This window comes from Loxodonta africana, chromosome 8, assembly GCF_030014295.1.
Source record: "Loxodonta africana isolate mLoxAfr1 chromosome 8, mLoxAfr1.hap2, whole genome shotgun sequence".
In the NCBI taxonomy this organism is placed as follows: Eukaryota; Metazoa; Chordata; class Mammalia; order Proboscidea; family Elephantidae; genus Loxodonta; species Loxodonta africana.
The window spans coordinates 103,770,249-103,789,797 of NC_087349.1; the positions used below are offsets into that span (position 1 = coordinate 103,770,249).

Consider the following 19,549-nt stretch of genomic DNA (forward strand, 5'->3'; position numbering starts at 1 on the left):
TTTGTCGGCCCCAATGACAGAACTAAATTCTTTCCCATGTATATAGTTCTCTAGCTCAAGTTACGCCACTAGTTTGCAGTTTTCTACCCAGAAGGGAAAAGAGGAAGAAGGAAAATAAAAACAGGAAGGGATGAGAGGAGGGAGTAGGGAATGAGGGAGAGAGAAGGAGGAAGGGAGACAGACAGGAAGAGAGAGTGGGAGAAAGGGAGGGAGGAAAGGAGGAGAGACCTCTTATGTCCTGTGAGTAGTTGCCATTACAGTTTTAGAAAGGGAAAATTAAGAAAATAAATAAACTATAATATTGCTGGTCCAAGCATCTGCAACCCATTACAAACCTCTGCCGCAGAAATATATGTTCTTTCTCTCCTACTTGAGTGCCCACTTCAGCTCTTGTCCTCTCTCCCATTCATTCTGTTTCTCATACCCCTCCGGAAAACCACAGTAGGAACTAAATTATCACCCAGCAAAGGATGTGGTGATATGTGTGCAAAGTCGGTCTTGGAAAACCAATAAATAAGCCATAAAATAAAAATAAAAATAAAAAAATAAATCCCAAATAGGTCTTTTTATTTAACATAAGGCCAAAGAAGCTATCAGGCGCTGCTGAATACTGTCCACTAACTGTACAAAATATCAACTGCATGCCTCGCAAACACCAAAATATCCGCTGGAATGCCATAGAAATAAATAACTTCTGCTATAAACACATGAAAACATATCAAACTGTTATCTCTTTAAACATAATGTAAATAAAAAAAAATTACCAGTACTTCTACACAATAAATATTAAGAAACCATTGACATAGTTGAAATGCACTCATATAAATTAACAACTTTAATTACATTAGCCAAACAGACATTGGTTAAAGAACCGCATGTAAGATGCAAAGAAAAAAAAAAAATCCAAAATAAAAACAAACAACATCAACCAGAAAACATAAAAAGTTTTCGAACAAAACAGGCTTCAGATTATCTTGGCTTTCATAATTATATTTTTCTTTTAAAGAAAAATATCAACCCATTGTCAATGCACTGTTTTTCAAAGCATTTAAATAGAGGGTAAAACCCATTGGGAATTATTACAGAAGAAATGATTCACTTTATGCATAAAAAATAAATAATAATATAGCTGAGACATGTGGTTTGCTTCTGCTCTTGAAGATGTGAACAGCTTCTAAGCATTCATTTTCTCTGAACCATACAACAGCTTCTCAGTGATACAGGGTTTAATTTAAACACATACAATGTCCACCCCCAAACTTTCTGCCCACATCTACAAGTTTCGTTTATTGTGCAGGTTTTCAGGGTGACTAAGTTTCTCTCTGTGCTGAAAAGAGAAGTTGTCAAAAGGCCTACAGGAAATCTTTTTTTTTTTTCAAGTGAATATGATAATTTGAATCTAAGTTTAATACAACTGAGGCATTTTTGTTCTCTGTTCTTTTTTTTTTTTTTAGAGTCACCTCTTGAAGTCCAATCCCACAGGGGTGAAAACAAAATTCTACCTTACAGGAGAATGCAGGAACTCTCTTTGAAAATGGAATGTGGAATCAATCTTAAAGAAATATAAAATGGGCTGTTCTTCAGGGATAAGAAAATCCCAACTCAGTGGCCAGAAAGTCTCCTTACTTTTTTGGAAAAAAAAAAAAAAATATATATATATATATGTGTGTGTGTATATATATATATATATATATATACATGGAAACCCTGGTGGCGTAGTGGTTAAGTGCTATGGCTGCTAACCAAAGGGTCGGCAGTTCAAATCCACCAGGCACTCCTTGGAAACTCTATGGGCAGTTCGACCCTGTCCTATAGGGTTGCCATGAGTCTGAATTGACTTGACGGCCCTGGGTTTGATTTATATGTGTATATATATATATATATATATATATAAAATACCAATTGTGTCTACAATGTATTTATTATTCTCAAAAGACGTAGGAGGAGATGATTTTCTGAGATTAGTATGGGTAGATTTTTAAGAACCTAGATGTTCACCCTGGAGAAAGACTGGAGATATATTAAGGTCAGACAGAGCCATCCTTGTTTCAGGAAAAACATCCCATGAAAAACTCAATATGGTAGAATTCAAAAGCTTTTCCTTCTGGCGTTATGCTGCTATTTGAAAAGTGTGGTTGTTCACAAGGCTGCATACCCACCAACATTATTAAAAATTCTGTTTCGAGGCCAGATAAATTTAATGAAACTAGGTTAAAGTTTATGGGTGTGTGAGAACCTGATCATTTAATGTCCAATTAAAATATTGTCATATAGGTTTTCATTTTGCTCTGCTTCTAATTACTTTGGCCACTAATCAAACCCATTTTACCCCTAATGCATTTAGGACTTAGGGCTTAAGAAGATGGCATCCATATTTGAGATGAATTGAAACCACGCATGGGTATCTGCTGTCTTTCTAACCTCTGGATTTTTCCACTGCCTTGACTATCTTTGCCATACCACAGTGAGCTGGGACTGTTTCCTCAGGCTCTTTTCACAAGTTCCAGGGTCAGTTCTGGTACCAATGAAGAGACGGTTCAAAACGCTTTTAAAGTTTTTCATGAAAATTTGGAGAGGTGAACGTGGCCATCAACTCCTATCCTTAGAATGTTCCTCCTTACACCTACCCTCCTCACATGCAGGATTTCCTAGCCAATGGTTAAGAGTGAGGGGAAAAGTACCAATTCTGTGTGTTCTCCCTCTCATGTCTTGATTAGAATCCACTTTTGAGCTCCTAATGCAGAACGTTAGGGGTGGACCACTAAACCTAGAAAGTCTATTTGCCCTATAATGAGATTAAATTAATTTGCCTACATATAGACTAGTGTTATAGTTTATTAGCAGTTTTTCAAGAAGAGCTAAATCTTCTTTGTAGTGTTTCTCACTGCTATGTATTTTCCTATAATTTAATTTTTTAAAAGTCTACAAATTGATGTAGAGCTGAAAGCCTCATATTTTTTAGAGTACTGATCACTATAATTCCACCCCCTACTCCAATCATTAGCATTTTTATCCCAATTTTCTAAAGATTTTTGCTAACTTCAAACAGGGCAGCAAAAATAAGGCTTGCATTTTTTAAAAGCACAGGAATGAATAACTTTATTAGTTGTTCTAGGAAAGCTAAGCACTGTGGGATAAATTAGATAGAAACAGCTTTAAGCATGAACTTCGATATCTATAAAACAATGCAGTTCTTTTGTTTTTTGTTTGTTTGTTTTTGTTTTGCCTCTGATTCAATGCATACAAAGTTCTGCACCAAGAGTTTTGGCTGTAAATCAAAATATTAGGAATTTATTATTGTTCCCATCCTTGTCTCTTCTTATTTGTTCTCTTCCCGCCCCCCACTCTCTTAACACCTTCTCCCCAATTTCTTTAACTTTTAACCATTGACAACAACAATATTTAGACCAGCAGGTATAAGTAATATTTCTCATAATTAAACTTTAATCATAAAAAACATACTGAACTTTTTAGTCTAGCCCAAAGAGTTATTTTTTTTTTTTCCCTAAAAGAACATCTGATTTAAGATTGATTCCAATAGATAATATCTTTAAATTGGAAAAAAAAAATCAGCCCAGACTTTTGGTTAATATGGGTTTCCTGTTTTCCTCTGCAGGTGATAACTTGTAAATGTGGGGAATCTGGGGAAGAGAAAGGAGGAAGTTTAACTCCTTTAAATAAAGAGGGCCTTTCCAAATAGTCTCTGGAATTTCCAGGCTTTTGTTTCCCATCTAAATTTTTGAAATGTGCCCACCTAGTTCAGAGTAAAAGCAAAAACTATATAGCCTATCCTTCTTAAAAATACTGTGTTTTGCACACAAACATTCATTGCTTTAAGAACATTAAAAAATGACAGCCTGAAGTGCTTAAATTGTATAAGGACATGATACAATACATGTATATATACACACAGGTATGCATATGCACAAGCAATGTATATATACACATACAAGCATGTAGCATTTCATGAATTTGATTGAACTTGTTTTCCAACAGTGTACAACTACTGTACATCCAGTATGAAATGTCCTGTTTCATGGATGTAAAAGGAGTCAAATCCCCCATCCTCAACCTTGAATCCAAACCCCTGACTCATTAATGGTGAATGATACCAACTACAGACAGACTGTTTAAAGGCTCACACAAATGTCTTTGGTGTATGTGTCTATTTTTTAAGGTACAAAATAATAATAATAATTATAATAATAAAAATAGCTATTTTGTGTGCTGTAGCAGTTCTTTTATAGCTCACATTAAGTGCAGCTCTTAACCACCCCCCACCCGCCCCAAGAAAATACTTGTTAAATAAGGATTAGACAGGTCAAACACCATTGTAGTGCAAATAGTAAACGATAAAAAAAAAAAAAAAAAAAAACATTTACAAAATATAGAAATGTTTGGATCCAACAGATGGACAAACATATTCCTTTCAAGTATCTCTCCTTGAAGAAAATAAAAATTAATCAGGTTACTTCCAATACAAAAAAGTCTCTCTTTTTGTTCTCTCTCAGGTAAACAGTTTCAAACCTATTAGGTTGCATAGTTCTAAGATCAAAAGCACCTTAACGAAATATAACTTGGTATTCTTTTCTCCTTGATCCTTTCACTCTTTCCATTCTTGCTCTCAATTTTTTTTTTAATGTTGGTTTTTTGTTTTGTTGCAAAAGTGGTACAGAGAAAGAAAGTGTGCCCACCTGCACGATATTGTTATTTCACCAGGATGCGTATGTATGTGGTGTGCGGAAATGTCTGTGTATGTCTTATGTGTGTGTGTGTGTCTGCATTGATATAAACAGATAGTGTCACACAGACATACCTTATGACCTAGGGAAATTGGGTGGGAAAGTGCCTATGAATGGCGCTTTCGAACTCATAGCTGTCTGGGTGCTATTTGGGATGTGATAGTCCACATTATTGCAGACCAGACCAGTTGACTCCAAGGCTCACGCTGGAAGGGAACCAGAGGGGAAAGAGTACCAGCCCCGTCTCAATAACCGACGTCATCAGTTTGACGCTGGAAGAAATGAAGGGCACACCATTCTCCCTTTCCCTCCCTATTTCCAGTTCCTTCTCTGCTTCATCTCTGAGCCCTGGCTAAGGATTTTTCCACATTTTCCTTCATCTGTTTCAGGTTTTGTTCTTACTTTAGGTTTTTTTTTTTTTTTTTTTTCTATTTTTCTGGTCACTTAACTCAGAAACCTTAAAGAAATTTCTTCATTTTGCCACTGTCTTCTCTGGGCAACACTTGTTCCCTTTCCCCCTGTGCCAGGCAGCCCTATGAGCAGCCACACTCCTCCACTATCATGTTCTGGATGTCCTTTTTGATGATGTTTTGACCATCATCATAGTACAACATGGACATGGGTCTCAGCTTGGTGGGCACACAGCACGACTTGAGGTTGGCGAAGGGGCTGTGGCCCCGCATGCGGTAGTGGTTGATGACTGTCGAGTGGAAGGAAAGTGAGGAGCCTGACGTGCCTGCTATATGGCTGGGGCACTCACCCTCGCAGTAGTTGGCATGGTAGCCAGAGGGAGCGATGATCCAGTCGTTCCAGCCAATGTCCTTGAAACTAACAAAGAACTGTTTCTTACAGCAGATGTTGACCTTGCCATCACACTCCAAGCCCCGCCGCCGCCGGCGATGAGGGTGGTCTTCAGACTGCCGGGCCTGTAACATGAGGAAAGGTCTGTGCGACTGCTCCTTCTCATCCTCCCCTCCGTCACTGCCATCCTTCTTCTTCTTGCCCAGGAGCACCAGGCTGGCGCCGGTCTCCTGGCACTGCTCACAGGCAATCCGAACATCCAGGGAGCTCTTGCCCTGGTCCAGCAACCGCTGGATGCTGCTGGAGGCGGGAAAGATGTGCCAGGTGCTCTTCCGAGCATCTACTACCTTCTCCGATATGAGCAGTTCACTCCTCTCGCCCTTCAAGCCCCCTTCCTCTGCCTCCTCCCCTGCGTCCAAGCTGCCCTGCGGGTGCTTCTGCTGTTGGAAGAGGCGGATGGTAACTTTGGTCCTGGTCCTGTTGGCCTTAGGGACTTTTAGGAAGAGCCATATTTCTGCACGCTCCACCACTGACAGGTCACTGCCTTCCTTGGAAATCTCAAAGTGCAGCATCTTCCTGGTTGTGCCTGAAGATGAAACACAGCAGGGGCACGCATTAGATCCTGAGTTAGCATTTATTCCCTAATTTCCAGCAAGTATGAGTCTTCTGTTATTGACCATCTAGAACAGGGCCCAGCAAACCATAGCCAGTGGGTCAAATTCAGCCCGCCACTTATTTCCATATGGCCAGCAAGCTAACAACGACTTATTAAATGATTGAAAAAAGAAAATAATATTTCACAAGTATGGAAATGACATGAAATTCCAGTTTCATTGTCTAAAAAGTTTTACTGGGACTCAGCAATGTTCACTCCTTTATGTGTTCTCATTGGCCACTTTTGTGCTACAACACACAGTTGTGTAGTTGTGACAGAACCATTCGGCCTGCAAAGCCTAAAATAACTCCTGTCTGGCCCCGTACAGAAATGTTTGTCGATCCTTGTTCTAGAAGGGGAATGGCCTAGACCTGCATGCCTGCTGCAGCCCCCATCAGCTGTGTGTCTGGAGACTAATTACTTTGTCTCCATTTCACCTTCTGTAAAATGGGAATGGCACAAATGACTTTGACCTATAATCTCATAGGTTTGGAAGAATCAAATGGGAAAACGCAAACTGTAAGCTACAACAAGGTACGGAAATAGTATTATTCTCATAATAATATTATTATTCTCTTGGAAATTTTACTCTCATGAACATACACAAACACACCCCAGCTGTGTCTGCCATGTGCAGATGGTAGGTTAGCCTCTTCTTCTCTTGCCATGCCCTGTTTAGCCCCCCACCTCCGCCATCATTTCTTTCCTGCATTAAACTAAACAAACCCTTTGCCGTGGAGTCAATTCCAACTCATCGTGATCCTATAGGACAGAGTAGAACTGCCCCATAGGGTTTCTAAAGAATGGCTGGTGGATTCAAACTGCCAACCTTTTGGTTAGTAGCTGTAGTTCCTAACCACAGTGCCAAATCTCAAAGTGCAGCATCTTCCTGGTTGTGCCTGAAGATGAAACACAGCAGGGGCATGCAGGGCCCCTGGATTACTCCTCTTTAATTTGCCTGTCTGGTATTGAGTCAGATCTCTCCTCAATCATTCCTACATTAAGCAACCAAAGGAATATTTTTCACAGGCACATCTGATCATGTCAGTCCTTCTTCAAGGCCCTTTAGTGACATCCTATTGCCCTCAGGATAGAAGAGAAACTGCCCAGTACTCCGGGGTTCTGCAGAAGCTACTCTTTCCTCCAGTTCTCTGGGGCCTAATTACATGGTGTTTCTTTGAGGTCTTTGAGAATCTGATGCTCTCTTGCCTGCAGATAGTCAAACATGCTGCTCCTTCTGCCTAGAATATTCCTGCTCCCCACCACCACCACCACAAAACACACATCAGTAGTGGCCAACTTTAATGATGTTTCAGTTATCAAATTGAATGGCATTTCCACTAAGAAACCTCTCCGGAAATCTCCCCCACCCCCGCTCCAGCCAGCCCAGTTTAGGTGCCCCCAAGGTCTGAGGTCCTATCTGTCTCATTCACTGTCATTGCCCCAGTGCTTAGCAGAATGTAGTCAATTACTGGACAAATTCCATTACCAAATGGAGACTTTCTTACAATTGAATTAGATTAAGAGAGGCACCCCTACCTCTGAATCCTTCATGTTTGCCTCCTTCCCTTCTGACTGCAGCTTACTGAGCACCAACAGCATGTTTCAAATAGCAGTTTATACTAATGCTTTGTCCCTGGGCGGTGTAAATGGTTAACATGCTCTGCAGCTAACCGAAAGGTTGGAAGTTCCAGTCTACCCAGAGGCACCTTGGAAGAAAGGCATGGCAATCTACTTCCAAAAAGCCAACGATTGAAAACTCTATGCGGTATAATTCTACTCTGGCTCACATGGGGTTGCCATGAGTCACAGTAGCCCTAATGGCAACTGGTTATCTACTAATGTTACAGACAAATCTCTGCACTGTCAAGCAGTTGTATTCAAGGACCATTCAGTTCTTGCCTAGCTCTCAAATTAGAATGGCATCTGCTTACTTCCTTTTTCATAAGCACCTGTATGTTTAATAAACATTGTTTATTCATCTAACCATGTTCACCATAGGGAACAGGTGTCCAGGCTACAGTGGTCTGATTCATCAAATATTTCCCCTCACTTCCATTTTGGCCACTGGGTCAAAATACACAAAGCATGCCCTCTATTTACATGACCACCTCCTGCAAGTACCTGCTTCCAATTATCTGGCTGTCCGTACCTTCACACATATCCCATGCACAAATCTGAGGACAATATTAAAAAGTTTATTTTGTAACTCACAACTCCCTGGGAAGATCTCCCTGCCTAGATTTCTATAGCTAGCGGAAATCCAGGCATACTTATCACTCTCGGGCTCGAGATGTTTACGGTACTATAAATTTTAGGCACAGTTTCAAGTTCTCTGCAGCAGAAGGCAGGCTTTTCTGTGCACTGCGCACTGTCAGTTCTGTTCCTAATTTAACACACTCTGCACACTGTGATTATAATAGTGGTAAATTTACTGAGGGAAGGGCCGAGGAGAGCTGGACGTTTATAAGAAAGGCTCTCTGGAGTCTTTGCATAAGCTTGGTAGGACGCTGGCAAGGATGATGACGATGATGATGGTGAGGGGAGTTCCTCTGACTCCCACCTCATGTCCCTGGCAGGAGTTGAAATGAATAATGAAGCTGGGTTTATGATTAGATCACCAGAGTGTGGAGCCGTTAGCAAGGGAAGCTGTCTTTTTTAAGAAAACATGATGACTCTTTTTTAAAAAACGTGAATCCAGTATTCCTCTTTGCAAAGGAGGGGTGGGTGGTGGTTTGGTTGTTGTTTGTTTGTTCAAGAAAGCAAGAAAGAAGATTCCGGGAAGGAGAGCTTAATCATTTAAACCTAAAATACAATCAGCAGCAGAATCATAAGGGGTTGGCTCTCCCAAGACCAGAGAAAAAGGCCGACCGAAGCCTCCAAGACGGGGCGGTGGGAGAGTGGGCAGGTTCCTCCCAGGCAGCATAGGAACGCCTGCCCACCCTGCCCACCCTGCCCACCCTGCCCGAGGAGAATGTTAACAAGCTACCTGCTGTTTCCCCTTCTGCCTCTACACAGGCCAGCTTCTGAAATCCTAAACTGCATAGAGTGTCACTGTAAAGACAGAGAGATAGTAGCTGCTAAATTAGAGAAGGCAGAGGGCACAGGCTTGTGTTTTATTTTTTGAAGAAAGTGTGTGAAACTGGAGCTTCAGACTGATCTCCAGGATGCGAAAGCTCCCTGGGTCTCAGGTAGCGCATTCCTACAGGCTCTGCTCTTACCCACGCTTGACAGGCGGGGTTGAGGGTGAAGGTAGACAGCCCTCAGGTGGATAGAGAGTCCAGATGGTAGTGCTGACCGGCACACACTGGTCTTTCTATGAACACAGCCCCGAGAAGTCTACAGATGCTACGGAGAGGGGGTGCCAGGCAGTGCGGGGAGGGAGGAAGGGCTAATTGGCCAAGCTGAACAAGTGACAGCGGCATCCAAATTGCTCTGGTGGGGCCAGCGAGGCTGCTTGCAGTCACACAGCCCCCAGGACAGCCCCTCATTTCCTGAGAGCAGGTTTCTAATGTGTGAGAGAGCCCCACCTCTTCTTCACAAGCAGCTGTACTTGGAGGCAAATGATTTAGTGTTCCTGAGAGAGGATCATACAAAGAGAGTACTCATTCGAGGGGGCTCAGTCTGTCAGGTGCTGTTATATCAGGATCAGAGAGTTATCATAAAATTACTTTCATCCTGGACTTGGCTGGTAATTAACTGCCTGGCATGGCTGGCGTGGTTTGGGCAGGCACGCACACTGATTGATGCACCGTTTAATTATCTGAACTCAAAGACACTGCTCCCCGCATTTGCCTCCATCGCCTGCCTGCCTCATCTCTCCCCCATATTTCTGACATTTGGATTTTCCCCCTACTAACTGACATGCCTGTCGCCTCCTTCTCCTGGTGTCCATTTCTGGAACTGCTGTTTGTACATTGCATGATATTTTATCAGGCAAAAAAATAAAAAAAACTGAGATCCAATTTCAAGAAAACGCTGTTGCCATAATGCTCAGGAGAACAGGGGGAAGAGAGAGACTCAAGTCTTCCTAATGTCTACCTCATGTGCAGGTACATTTTACAAGTTTTATTGTATTCTTACTTGTTAAGCAGTGTTTTTGTTTTTTTTTTTTTCCTGTTACAATAGCTTTCATTGCAGAAGGGGGCGGGGAGAAGGAGACTGCTGGAAGCTGAGAGGAAATGATATTGATCAGGTCTGCAGGCTTCAGAAATATATAAAAACCCTGAGATTTCTTAGGGATGAAAAATGTAATAAATAACTGGTCAATTTATGATAGTCCCTTTATCTGTATATTCCCCGAGAGAGACTGCTGTACTGCAGTGAAGAGGGTCAAGACGCCCCAATCTTCAAATATCTACGCAGAACAATTGGGAAACAGGGAAAACGTTGCCTGAAGCTGAGGTTCAATTTCTAATCAGTTTCAGGTTTGACTTAACTATCTCTTGCTGTAAAATCCTGAAATGGAAGCTCTCCCATAATGCTTTGTGAGCAGGTACAGCATTAGTTTATACAGGTGTGCCCTGGGTTCCTACACTGTTACCTATCTAGCCAGATATAGCTGGTTGCTTTGCTAACCTTTCATTACCTACTCTCTGATAACATTCTTTTCATCTTCTGTGCTATTTTTTCCCTCCTGAGGGCTTGTGAGGCAAGGCGTGTATCACAGCCTGCTGTGCCTGAGTAATTCACTAAGAAAGTCCCACGCAAACCCATGTGGGTGATAATATTTCATCACTTAAGCTTCTATGAGCCTGGTGGACATATATCAAAGAGCGAGGAAAAAAGGTACAGGAAAATGGGCACCAGGGATAAATGTTGCACCTTACAGGAAATTCCTTTGAAATGCTGTCGGGTGGGAGGCATGGCACAGAGGAAAGATTGTGTAAGCTGGAGGTAAAAACCCCTAAAAGGATATTTGCAGCAGATTTTCCTTGGCTTTCAGAATTATTCACATGTTTTTTAAATCACTTAATCATGAAGGAATGCCAAGGGTTAAGCAAGCAGCCAAGCCTGGTTGTTCCCTTCCCCTCACTAAGATGCAAAAAGCTACTCATCCCAAAGGCCCTACATCTCAGAATTGTGGGTGCGTAAACACTTCCAATTAAATAAGCAACCCACATGTGCAGCGTTTCCAGGTTTGTGTTTCCTCACCAAGGTCAAGCTTAAAGTATGCTGCCCTTCTACATATGGGTCATAATTACGTCTCTAACGTTAATATGGAAAGCCTTGTTGTTTATATGAGCATTTAAACTCCCCATTGAGGGGAAAGCTTCACTGTAAAAAGCGACTGTTAGTTTAATTTTCCATTCTTCACCAAGGTTTCACTGTGCCTAGTTGTGGGGTTGTCACTAGCCAGAGAATTCCCATTTACAACATGTGTGTTCTTTGAGGAACTAGCTTTGCTTTTGGACGGTATTTCTAGGGGTTTCTGCAGAGGGCAATAAGTCAGATCTTAAAGGTTATTTCTCCTCTAGCTTCCAAAAGAGATTCTTGCCTGTAGTAGAATCACAGGTTTTGGTCCCAAATTATCTTGGTTAGTTTTTTAGCCTTAATACCTTTCCTTGGGACCCGCTATGAAACTGTAAACACTCAACCACATTCATCATCCGTGCCTACTATTTAAATGGTGATTAAAAAAAAAAAAAAGTGAAATATTTAGAGGAAAAAACAGGTTTTAAGTTCCCAAAAGAAGTAGAGAAAATAACCTAAGGTCCAAGCCACTGAGTTTCAGAGACATCTTCCATTCCTGAAAAAAGTTCCTGAGAACTTTTATACTTGGGAGTTTTGGATCTAGGAGCCAGTCAAGTATAAAGAATTCTGAACTTCAGCTAAGAGATCATGTTCAAGTAGATTTTAGCAGAAGAGGGGCCAAGATAAATATGTGTTTTCACAAAAAGTGCCTGGGAAGGTATTACTTCCAGTTCCCCAGGATATCCACCCTAACACTCCCCACCCCCACCCCAATACACCTACTTCACAAGTGCAAACCACGATTAATCTCTTTCTACATCGTGTCTCCACTATTTCTCTCCACACACTCAGTATGGAAATAAATGCATCTTCAGAAGCTGAACACCATGTTCCCACAAGGCGCTAAATAAATAGCTTTTTTTCCTCCCTGTTCGAAGTCACTTGTCATTTGTTGTTGGTGAAAAGTGTTGATAAGGCAGGCAAACTGGGCAAAAAAACAAAACAAACAAAACAAAAAAATCATGGGGGATGGAGGCCTTTTTTTTTTTTTTTTTTTGTAAAAGCCCAGGCGACCGTATTAGGGAGAGACGTGAGCAAATCAGTATTGCTGATGATTCATGGTCACATTTCTCCACTCTCTGCTTTGTTTGCTTTTAAAATTTATCACTCCTCTGCCGTCCATAGAGCTCCGGAATGTTCACATGTATCACTAATATTCCCATGTCCATCCCTCTGTCTCCTTTAATATATTGTAGGTAGTCATGTTTTCCCCATCCCATAAAATGTTAACTTTCTCTGGAGGATGAGAGGAAGCCAGAGGTAACTGATAATCACTCACATCATGGGCACTGCAGACGGGGGGTAGGTGAAATTGCATTTCCCTGGGAGATAAACTGGCAAGCAGCAAAAGTCTTTGGAATGTGCCCCCTTGTGGCCAATCATTTCCCGTTACTCAGAGAAGAAAGTGTGTAACCCCTAAAAGCATCCTTCAATGAGGGGTAATTCACAGGGAAGTTCAGAAGGCTGGCATGGAAGTAGTAGAAGTCAACTCCATTCTGAGATGGTTTTCCTGAGGTGGGGGAAAACAGTCATCCAAGCAAACCTTCTCAGACTCCTATTTAAAAAAAAAAGCACTGCAAAATTCTAACTCAAATCTTCAGTAAGTAGTATTTTCCAAAAGAGAAGATTTACGCGTTGCTGTCACCAACACCTGGGCTATATGAGCAATTTCCATATCTTGGTGTTTCATTTGTCTTTCTTTCCCTACCCTTTCTTTAACAAATGTGATCAGTTGCTAAGTTAATAATCAGAATCAGCATATAAATTTGGCAGCATATATAATGTTGGAGACTCAACATTATGTTGTTATTGTACATTAACTGGCCAACTATTGTCATGAATAAAAATAAGATAAAATACGATTCAACAGCCAATAAACTCCCTGACAACTGGAAATTATAGTGGTAGCTGGCTTGGGTTTACCTATCCCTTCTGCCTTCCTTTCAAAGAGATGACATCCCTTTAAAGTCTTAAGGTAAACACTGAGGATTCTGTCACAGCCAAACGAAGATCACACTAACCTTGGCGAGCAATCTTGGGTGACATACATAAAAAGAAAAGCATTTTTGTTTATTGAAATAAATGTCAGAGAGCCTTGGAGCATTCCCTGCTTCGCATTCAATAACAACTCATGTTAGCTTTACAAAGATGGGGCGCTTTCTACCTGAGCATGGTGGGACAAACTCAGTTAAAAGAGTTCTAGGCACTTTAGCTTTTCTAGTCCCTCAGCAGTGGTTACCATGCCTTGGCTTTATTAAACAATCAAAGAGGCAAAAATTAAACACGTATCCCAAAACTGAGGAATCTTATAGTAGATATGTGTCTATGGCATGCGAATGAGTGACAACTTTATTGACTAGATTCTCTGCTATACAAAACAGTTTATAAAGAAAAGGAAAATACATGCCCTGTCCTATTCTCCAAAAATCTTGACATTCCACAGAGTTGGAATATTATTTAAATTGAATTATTCCAAAAGCCACAGAGATAGATCTTTGCTATTCCTTTTCATATGTTCACTACAATCTTCCAGATGATAAACCTCTTTCCTGGGTAGCAAAAACTGCATGAAAATGCTCACATGGTACTCTACTGGGAGAGGAAATTGTTTACTATATATGGACTCATTAAATCTGTGAAATTACGCTAAATCAACTTGAAGGTGATGTGTGAAACTTCTTAGAGAGGAAAAATAAGCAAATATACAAAACTTTTTCTGAGAACCCAGCAGCTCACCCAAAGTCAGGTTGGAAACTCTTCTGGGAGGAGTTTTCCATTACAGGCCTTAAACTTTAGTCAACGTATAAATCAAATGAATCACCTTTTTAAAAAACAGCTCGTTTCATTCCGATTAAACACCTTACGGAAAAGTAAAAAGGACACGACCTCGTATAACTGAGAAAAAGATCAGCACTGAGATGAGGGCCAAAGTACAGAAAGAATGGAAATGGTCAAATTCTTTCACTGCAAAAGTCCCCAAATACCAAGAGAGTGATTTGCTATGAACGTCCAAGAAGTCAAAAAGAGGAGCGTATTGCTAGCATCAGGTGTATAGTTAGATGATTGACGGTTGGGTTCGTGGTCAGTCAGTGGTTGAGGGCATTGGTATACTTTGTCACAGGATGATGTTAAACCCAACTGAATAGGCACTTGCAACCGAGGCCATCACGGATGGTACTCAGTATATAAAATCATATATGGGGTCCCTTTGTGTCAGGAGACAGTATCCATTCCATATACAGGGCCCAAAGCATAAGTGTTTTCTTTCCGAACTTACGACGATTAAAAGTTGAGAAAAATTGGGTGGCCGCTTGAAAACTCCAACCTGACTCTTTTCCTCAACAAGCTTCAAAAGATAAAGTCATAATTATCATGTCCTTTGAAGCTGCATGGACCAAAATTTTTAGGGAAAGAAAGAAAGACCGCCCCTGCATGAGAGGCGCTTCTGGGGAGAGAGTTTTACTGCCCTGGAAGTTTATGGGGCACTAGGACTTCTCCAAGGGGACGCCATGAAGCCAGCAGACTATCAGCCCCCCAAAAAGAAAGTCCAGGTCTTGCATGGTTTTCTTGAAAACAGAACATCTGACTCAACAGGTTTTCAGGGTTGGAAATTCTGAGTGTTGCCTTAATTGTTTATACTGCTGCAGCAAACTTTTAAACAAAAATGCTGCGAGTCCCTACACATACTTTACTGGCCATATGCTCTACCAAACAAAACAATGGCATTCCTTTCAAAGGGATTTGCCAAAGGGTACAATTCTCTGGAGCCTGGCACTACCACGAAAGTAACATGGCATTAACACGTGTATGTTGCTCAGTCGTGCATGGGCTTGCTGGCATGCAAAGGAATCTGTGTCACATAACTGTACAAATAACCTGGCTCCATGCTTTTGACAGGTATTTTTTCTATTCAGCAACAGGTTAGTGTGTTCCTGGGCTAGTGATTAGGATCTATTTATTAAAGTTCTTCCTCTTAAGGATTGACTGAGAGTTCAGCGTAGTATCCGAGAGCACTTTGTCAACGTTGCATTCCTTGGCAGAGAGCTCTCAGTAACTTTACAGAGAACAAAACTCTTTTTTTTTTTTTCCTGGTTCAGTCAGTTTTCCAAAAGTGACTGCTGATTCAATGTCAACTGTCCCCCAAAGCAGCTTTTTCCTGCCTCGAATGTGGTGCCTGTACCATCGTGGACAGTTTCTCAAGGTAAAAATGACTCTCACTAATAAATATCCCCTGTTTCTTCTCTGATTGGACTTTTAAAGGGGAAGGGTTGTTTTAAGACCATGACTTCATCTGTGCCATTCCACCCCATCACCCTACTCCCACCCCACCCCACCCCCCATAAAAACTTTGGATGGGGTTCGGAAGCCTTCTCTGCTTCCATGCACCTGAATATGCCCCGGCTTGCATCCGGCTCGGCTCAGATCTGGTTTTATAGGCAGGGCGAGGGAGCCCCTCGCAGACCGGCTTCCAGCACCATTGGCCCCAGAGCTTCCTCCCAGGGTGACCGGCTGAGTTTAGCAAGTGTAAGCAAGTCGCCTGCAGCCAGAGCTCGACCTAGAAGAGTCCCTTCTGAGGAGCCCTCTCCCCTCCCTGCCGCCTCTGCGTCCGCTCCCAGCACCTAATCACTAATAACCTCGCCAAGCAGTTTCCAGCTGGAGGGAGAAGTTCCTCCCGGGACTGTCAAAGACAGACCTGGTGCCCCTTTTTTCCTCCGCGGCTGCCAGCACCCACCTGATTCCGCGAACGTGATGATCTCCGAGGTCTGCTCCAGGAGTTCATTCATTTCTGCCCTCCGCCCGATGTCGTCCTCGATCTCCACGTACCCGTTCTCCCCCACTTTGCCCACATGAAGCTTCCTGATGGCGTTCAGAAGCGCCGCCTTGGGCACCGGCTGGGTGACATTGGGTCTCTTCTTCAAGTGCAGCATGTTTAAAATGTGCTTCTTGACGGCCTCTACCATCTCCGGCTGAGAGTTGGGTACATCCTTGGGGAGGGTGGCCAGGGCACAGGCCGGACAGTCGGGGTCTGCACTGTGCCCCTCGGATCCCGGGGTGGGGGAACTTCTCACTATAATCCAGCAACTCGCCAACAAAAATCCTCTCAGCCAAAGCAAGGGCATCCTGGCAGCAAAAGTTGTTGTGATTGCCTTTTTCAAAGGCCCTGCTTTTCCTCCCCCCTCACGCACAGGTTTTGTGTGTGTGTGTGGTTTTGGGTTTTTTTTTCCTTCTCCTCTTCAGTAAATTCTCTGGAACAAGAACAAAAAGTTTTCTGTGAAGTTTTGTTTGCAGGTCCCCTCTCTGAAAGCAGTGAGTGCTGTAGGTTTGTGGCTGTCAGGGAGGAGAGTCCTGACTGTCTCCGAGTAAGAGAGAAGGAGGGAGGGAGGGAGAAAGGGAGGGAGGGAAGGAGGGAGAGACAGGGTGGGGGAGACAGACAGAGACAGAGAGAGGAAGGGAGGGAGAGAGACAGGGAGAGAGGAGAAGGGGAGAGAGAGAAGGGAGAGAGGGAGAGAAGGGGGAGAGGGAGGGAGGTAGGGAGAGAGAGAGAGAGAGAGACAGGGAGAGGGAGAGGGAGAGGAAGAGAGAGAGAGAACGGATTGGCCCTAAGTGAGTGAGTGAATGGAAGAGGGAGGGAGTTTGTCTGTGAGTTAAGGCTGTGATTAGGGAGGGAGGGAGGGACAGCCCGTTTTCTGACAGGCTGCCTTCCTTCTGCTCACGGCTCCCTCACACACCTCTCTTCAAATATCACCATTCTCGGGGGTTCTACTTTCCTTTCTAAAGACATTCTCCTAATTTGTTCGACTTCTTTCTTTTTCTTTCTCTGGCCAGTCCCCTTGCTTCACCTTCTTCCTCTTTTAGCAGAGGGGGAAAAAACCCAAACCAACACACTATCTCAAACAGGGATGACTTGATGTAAAAAGTATGCCCCCTGTGCTCCTCCACCCGACCTAATCACAGTCAGAGGTGGGGAGACACCCACCTGGCCCTGAAGGTGGGGACAGGGGGCTGGTAGGTCCTGACTGACAGGTAGTGGAGGTCAAGAAGAGCGGCTGGGGAGCAAAGGTAGCTGCTTTGGCCAATAGTTCTGGCCTGAATGAATCTGAGAAGAGATGTTCCTTTTCCCCATTCATTCATATTTAAATGTCCAGGGTTATCAACACTGGCAGGGGAACTGAGGGGCAATGCAATAAACTTTTGTTTGGGATCATATGATACACTATACTTTTCCCAACTGCAGAATGTGGCAGGGCATTGAAAAATCCCAAGAGCAAGCAGCGTTTGATATGCCCTGTCCTGTGAAGCTGTTTTCCCCTCTCCTCTTCAGCCTCCCCCTCGTGCCCTGCGCACATTCACACTCACAAATTACAGCCTACCACTGCTTGCCCTGACTTCACAGATAAAATGCAAAATGCATTCGGCCTTTCCCACATAATTTTATACAAATCGTGCACTCCTAAGACTTGAATAACTGGCCCTAGGGGAAAAGTCTCTCTAAAATATATTGGCAAGTCATTTTCTCTGTCATGTGGTAGTTTGTTCAGCCTGTCTCCTACCCGGTCCCCAGCAGTACATTCATGGACAGGCTCCTATACTGCTGCTTTCTGCCTCAAAGGAACAGCACAGAAGAAATCATCACAGATTTTAGTGTCCACAGAAAAAAATGTGAATTTTTAAACAATGACTTTCTGAAGGTTTTTTTTTTTTTTTTAATCTCCCCCCTCCACCCCAGTTTCTCATTTTCTGTCTTATGGCTTTTATCTTGCAGAAGTATCTTTAAGAGGTCCATCTGTTAAAGCTTTCCTTCCCTCTCAGTTTCTTTCCCACACATAAGCCCTCTCTGTTTCTGTAGATACAGTCAGTTTACATCTGACACCTAGTGTGTTCACAGCATTATAGTCAAGCAATGCAGTTTAGGTGGAAAAAAAGTAATAAATATTATTACTACAAGTGTCAGAACTGAGGACAAGGAGAGTGAGAAAATTGTGACACTAAGTTCAAGTTACAGTCCAGTTTGCACAGGTAACAATGCTTTTCTGAATGGTATACACTGTTTCCCTTTCTCAAATCAACTGTTTGCAGGACTTTTTCTGCTACCAGCCATCTATCATCACCTTTGGGGTTTTAGTTCCAAGAACATCAGTGACTCTCCTATGATTGCTAAGACTTTATCAACATTGCCTAAAATGCCTCAAGTTTGGTGGGAAAGAGTGAAAAAGCATTGGGGAGCGTTTGTATCATAATCGTTTACCAAAACATCCATGTAATATAATATTTAACATTATTGACCCATTTGGAGTCACATGTACAGTACCCAAAGCATTTTGTAGTCCAATTAAATTTTACGGGAGACTCTGAAATAGAACTAAAAGCTTAATAACTCAGAACTACTCAGAAGTCCTAATAGTGGCATTAAGATAAGTACAACTTATCAGTATTTGGATTCTCTCTGTATGTGAGGATGTGTGTGTTCTCTAAATTTATTGTTTGCGAATGCAACTCTTAAAAATAGTTTTCTCTTTGGCATGGGTACTTGTATATATGTGCTGAGTGGGTTGCATAAACACACAAATCTATTTGCATGTCCTAGGACTACTAAGAGCTGCATTAACCTGCCTGAGGAATAGAAAAAGGCACAAATCACAACTCCCAGAGACGTGCCAATAAGTTGTAAAACCCCTTCTAGCCCTTCTGATTATGAATGTAGAAATAGCTCAGAAGCAAGAGTTAAAAAGCATTACCTTTCTGGTCCTCTGTCTTTCAGCAGACTCTTGTATCATGTGGTAAGAGCTGTCTGAGTTCCTCTTCATGGTATTGGCACTGGCAAGTTTTATACTGTACTACTTATTTGTACACTCACACATTGGTACCACTCAAACAGAGAGGGCTGGGGCTTTGCTGGGGATTGGTTAGAATCAGCATGACATCAGCGGATGACTGGTTTTTCCAGGGTGAGACATATTTCATAATTCATTATCTAATGGAAAGCCCTGCTAGCCTGCTTATGACAGTGCTGGGTGATACATGGAGCCAGTGAATCCTCTGGCTGTGACTAGAATCCAGCAGATAGAGCTCCCTGAGTGTCCAACTTTCAACTTTTCTT

General features: G+C 42.4%; 1 protein-coding gene across 1 annotated transcript; it reads right to left on the bottom strand.

Moving 5' to 3' along the window:
- Nucleotides 1–546: 546 nt before the first annotated feature.
- INHBA (inhibin subunit beta A) lies at nucleotides 547–19,307 on the bottom strand. Its single transcript, XM_003406882.4, has 3 exons — nucleotides 19,188–19,307; nucleotides 16,184–16,697; nucleotides 547–6,129 (listed from the first exon to the last, which is right to left on the bottom strand). Exons 2-3 carry the CDS (start codon nucleotides 16,569–16,571, stop codon nucleotides 5,276–5,278), a joined length of 1,242 nt encoding a protein of 413 aa, XP_003406930.1. The 5' UTR covers nucleotides 16,572–16,697; nucleotides 19,188–19,307; the 3' UTR covers nucleotides 547–5,275.
- Between the last annotated feature and the right edge of the window lie 242 nt (nucleotides 19,308–19,549).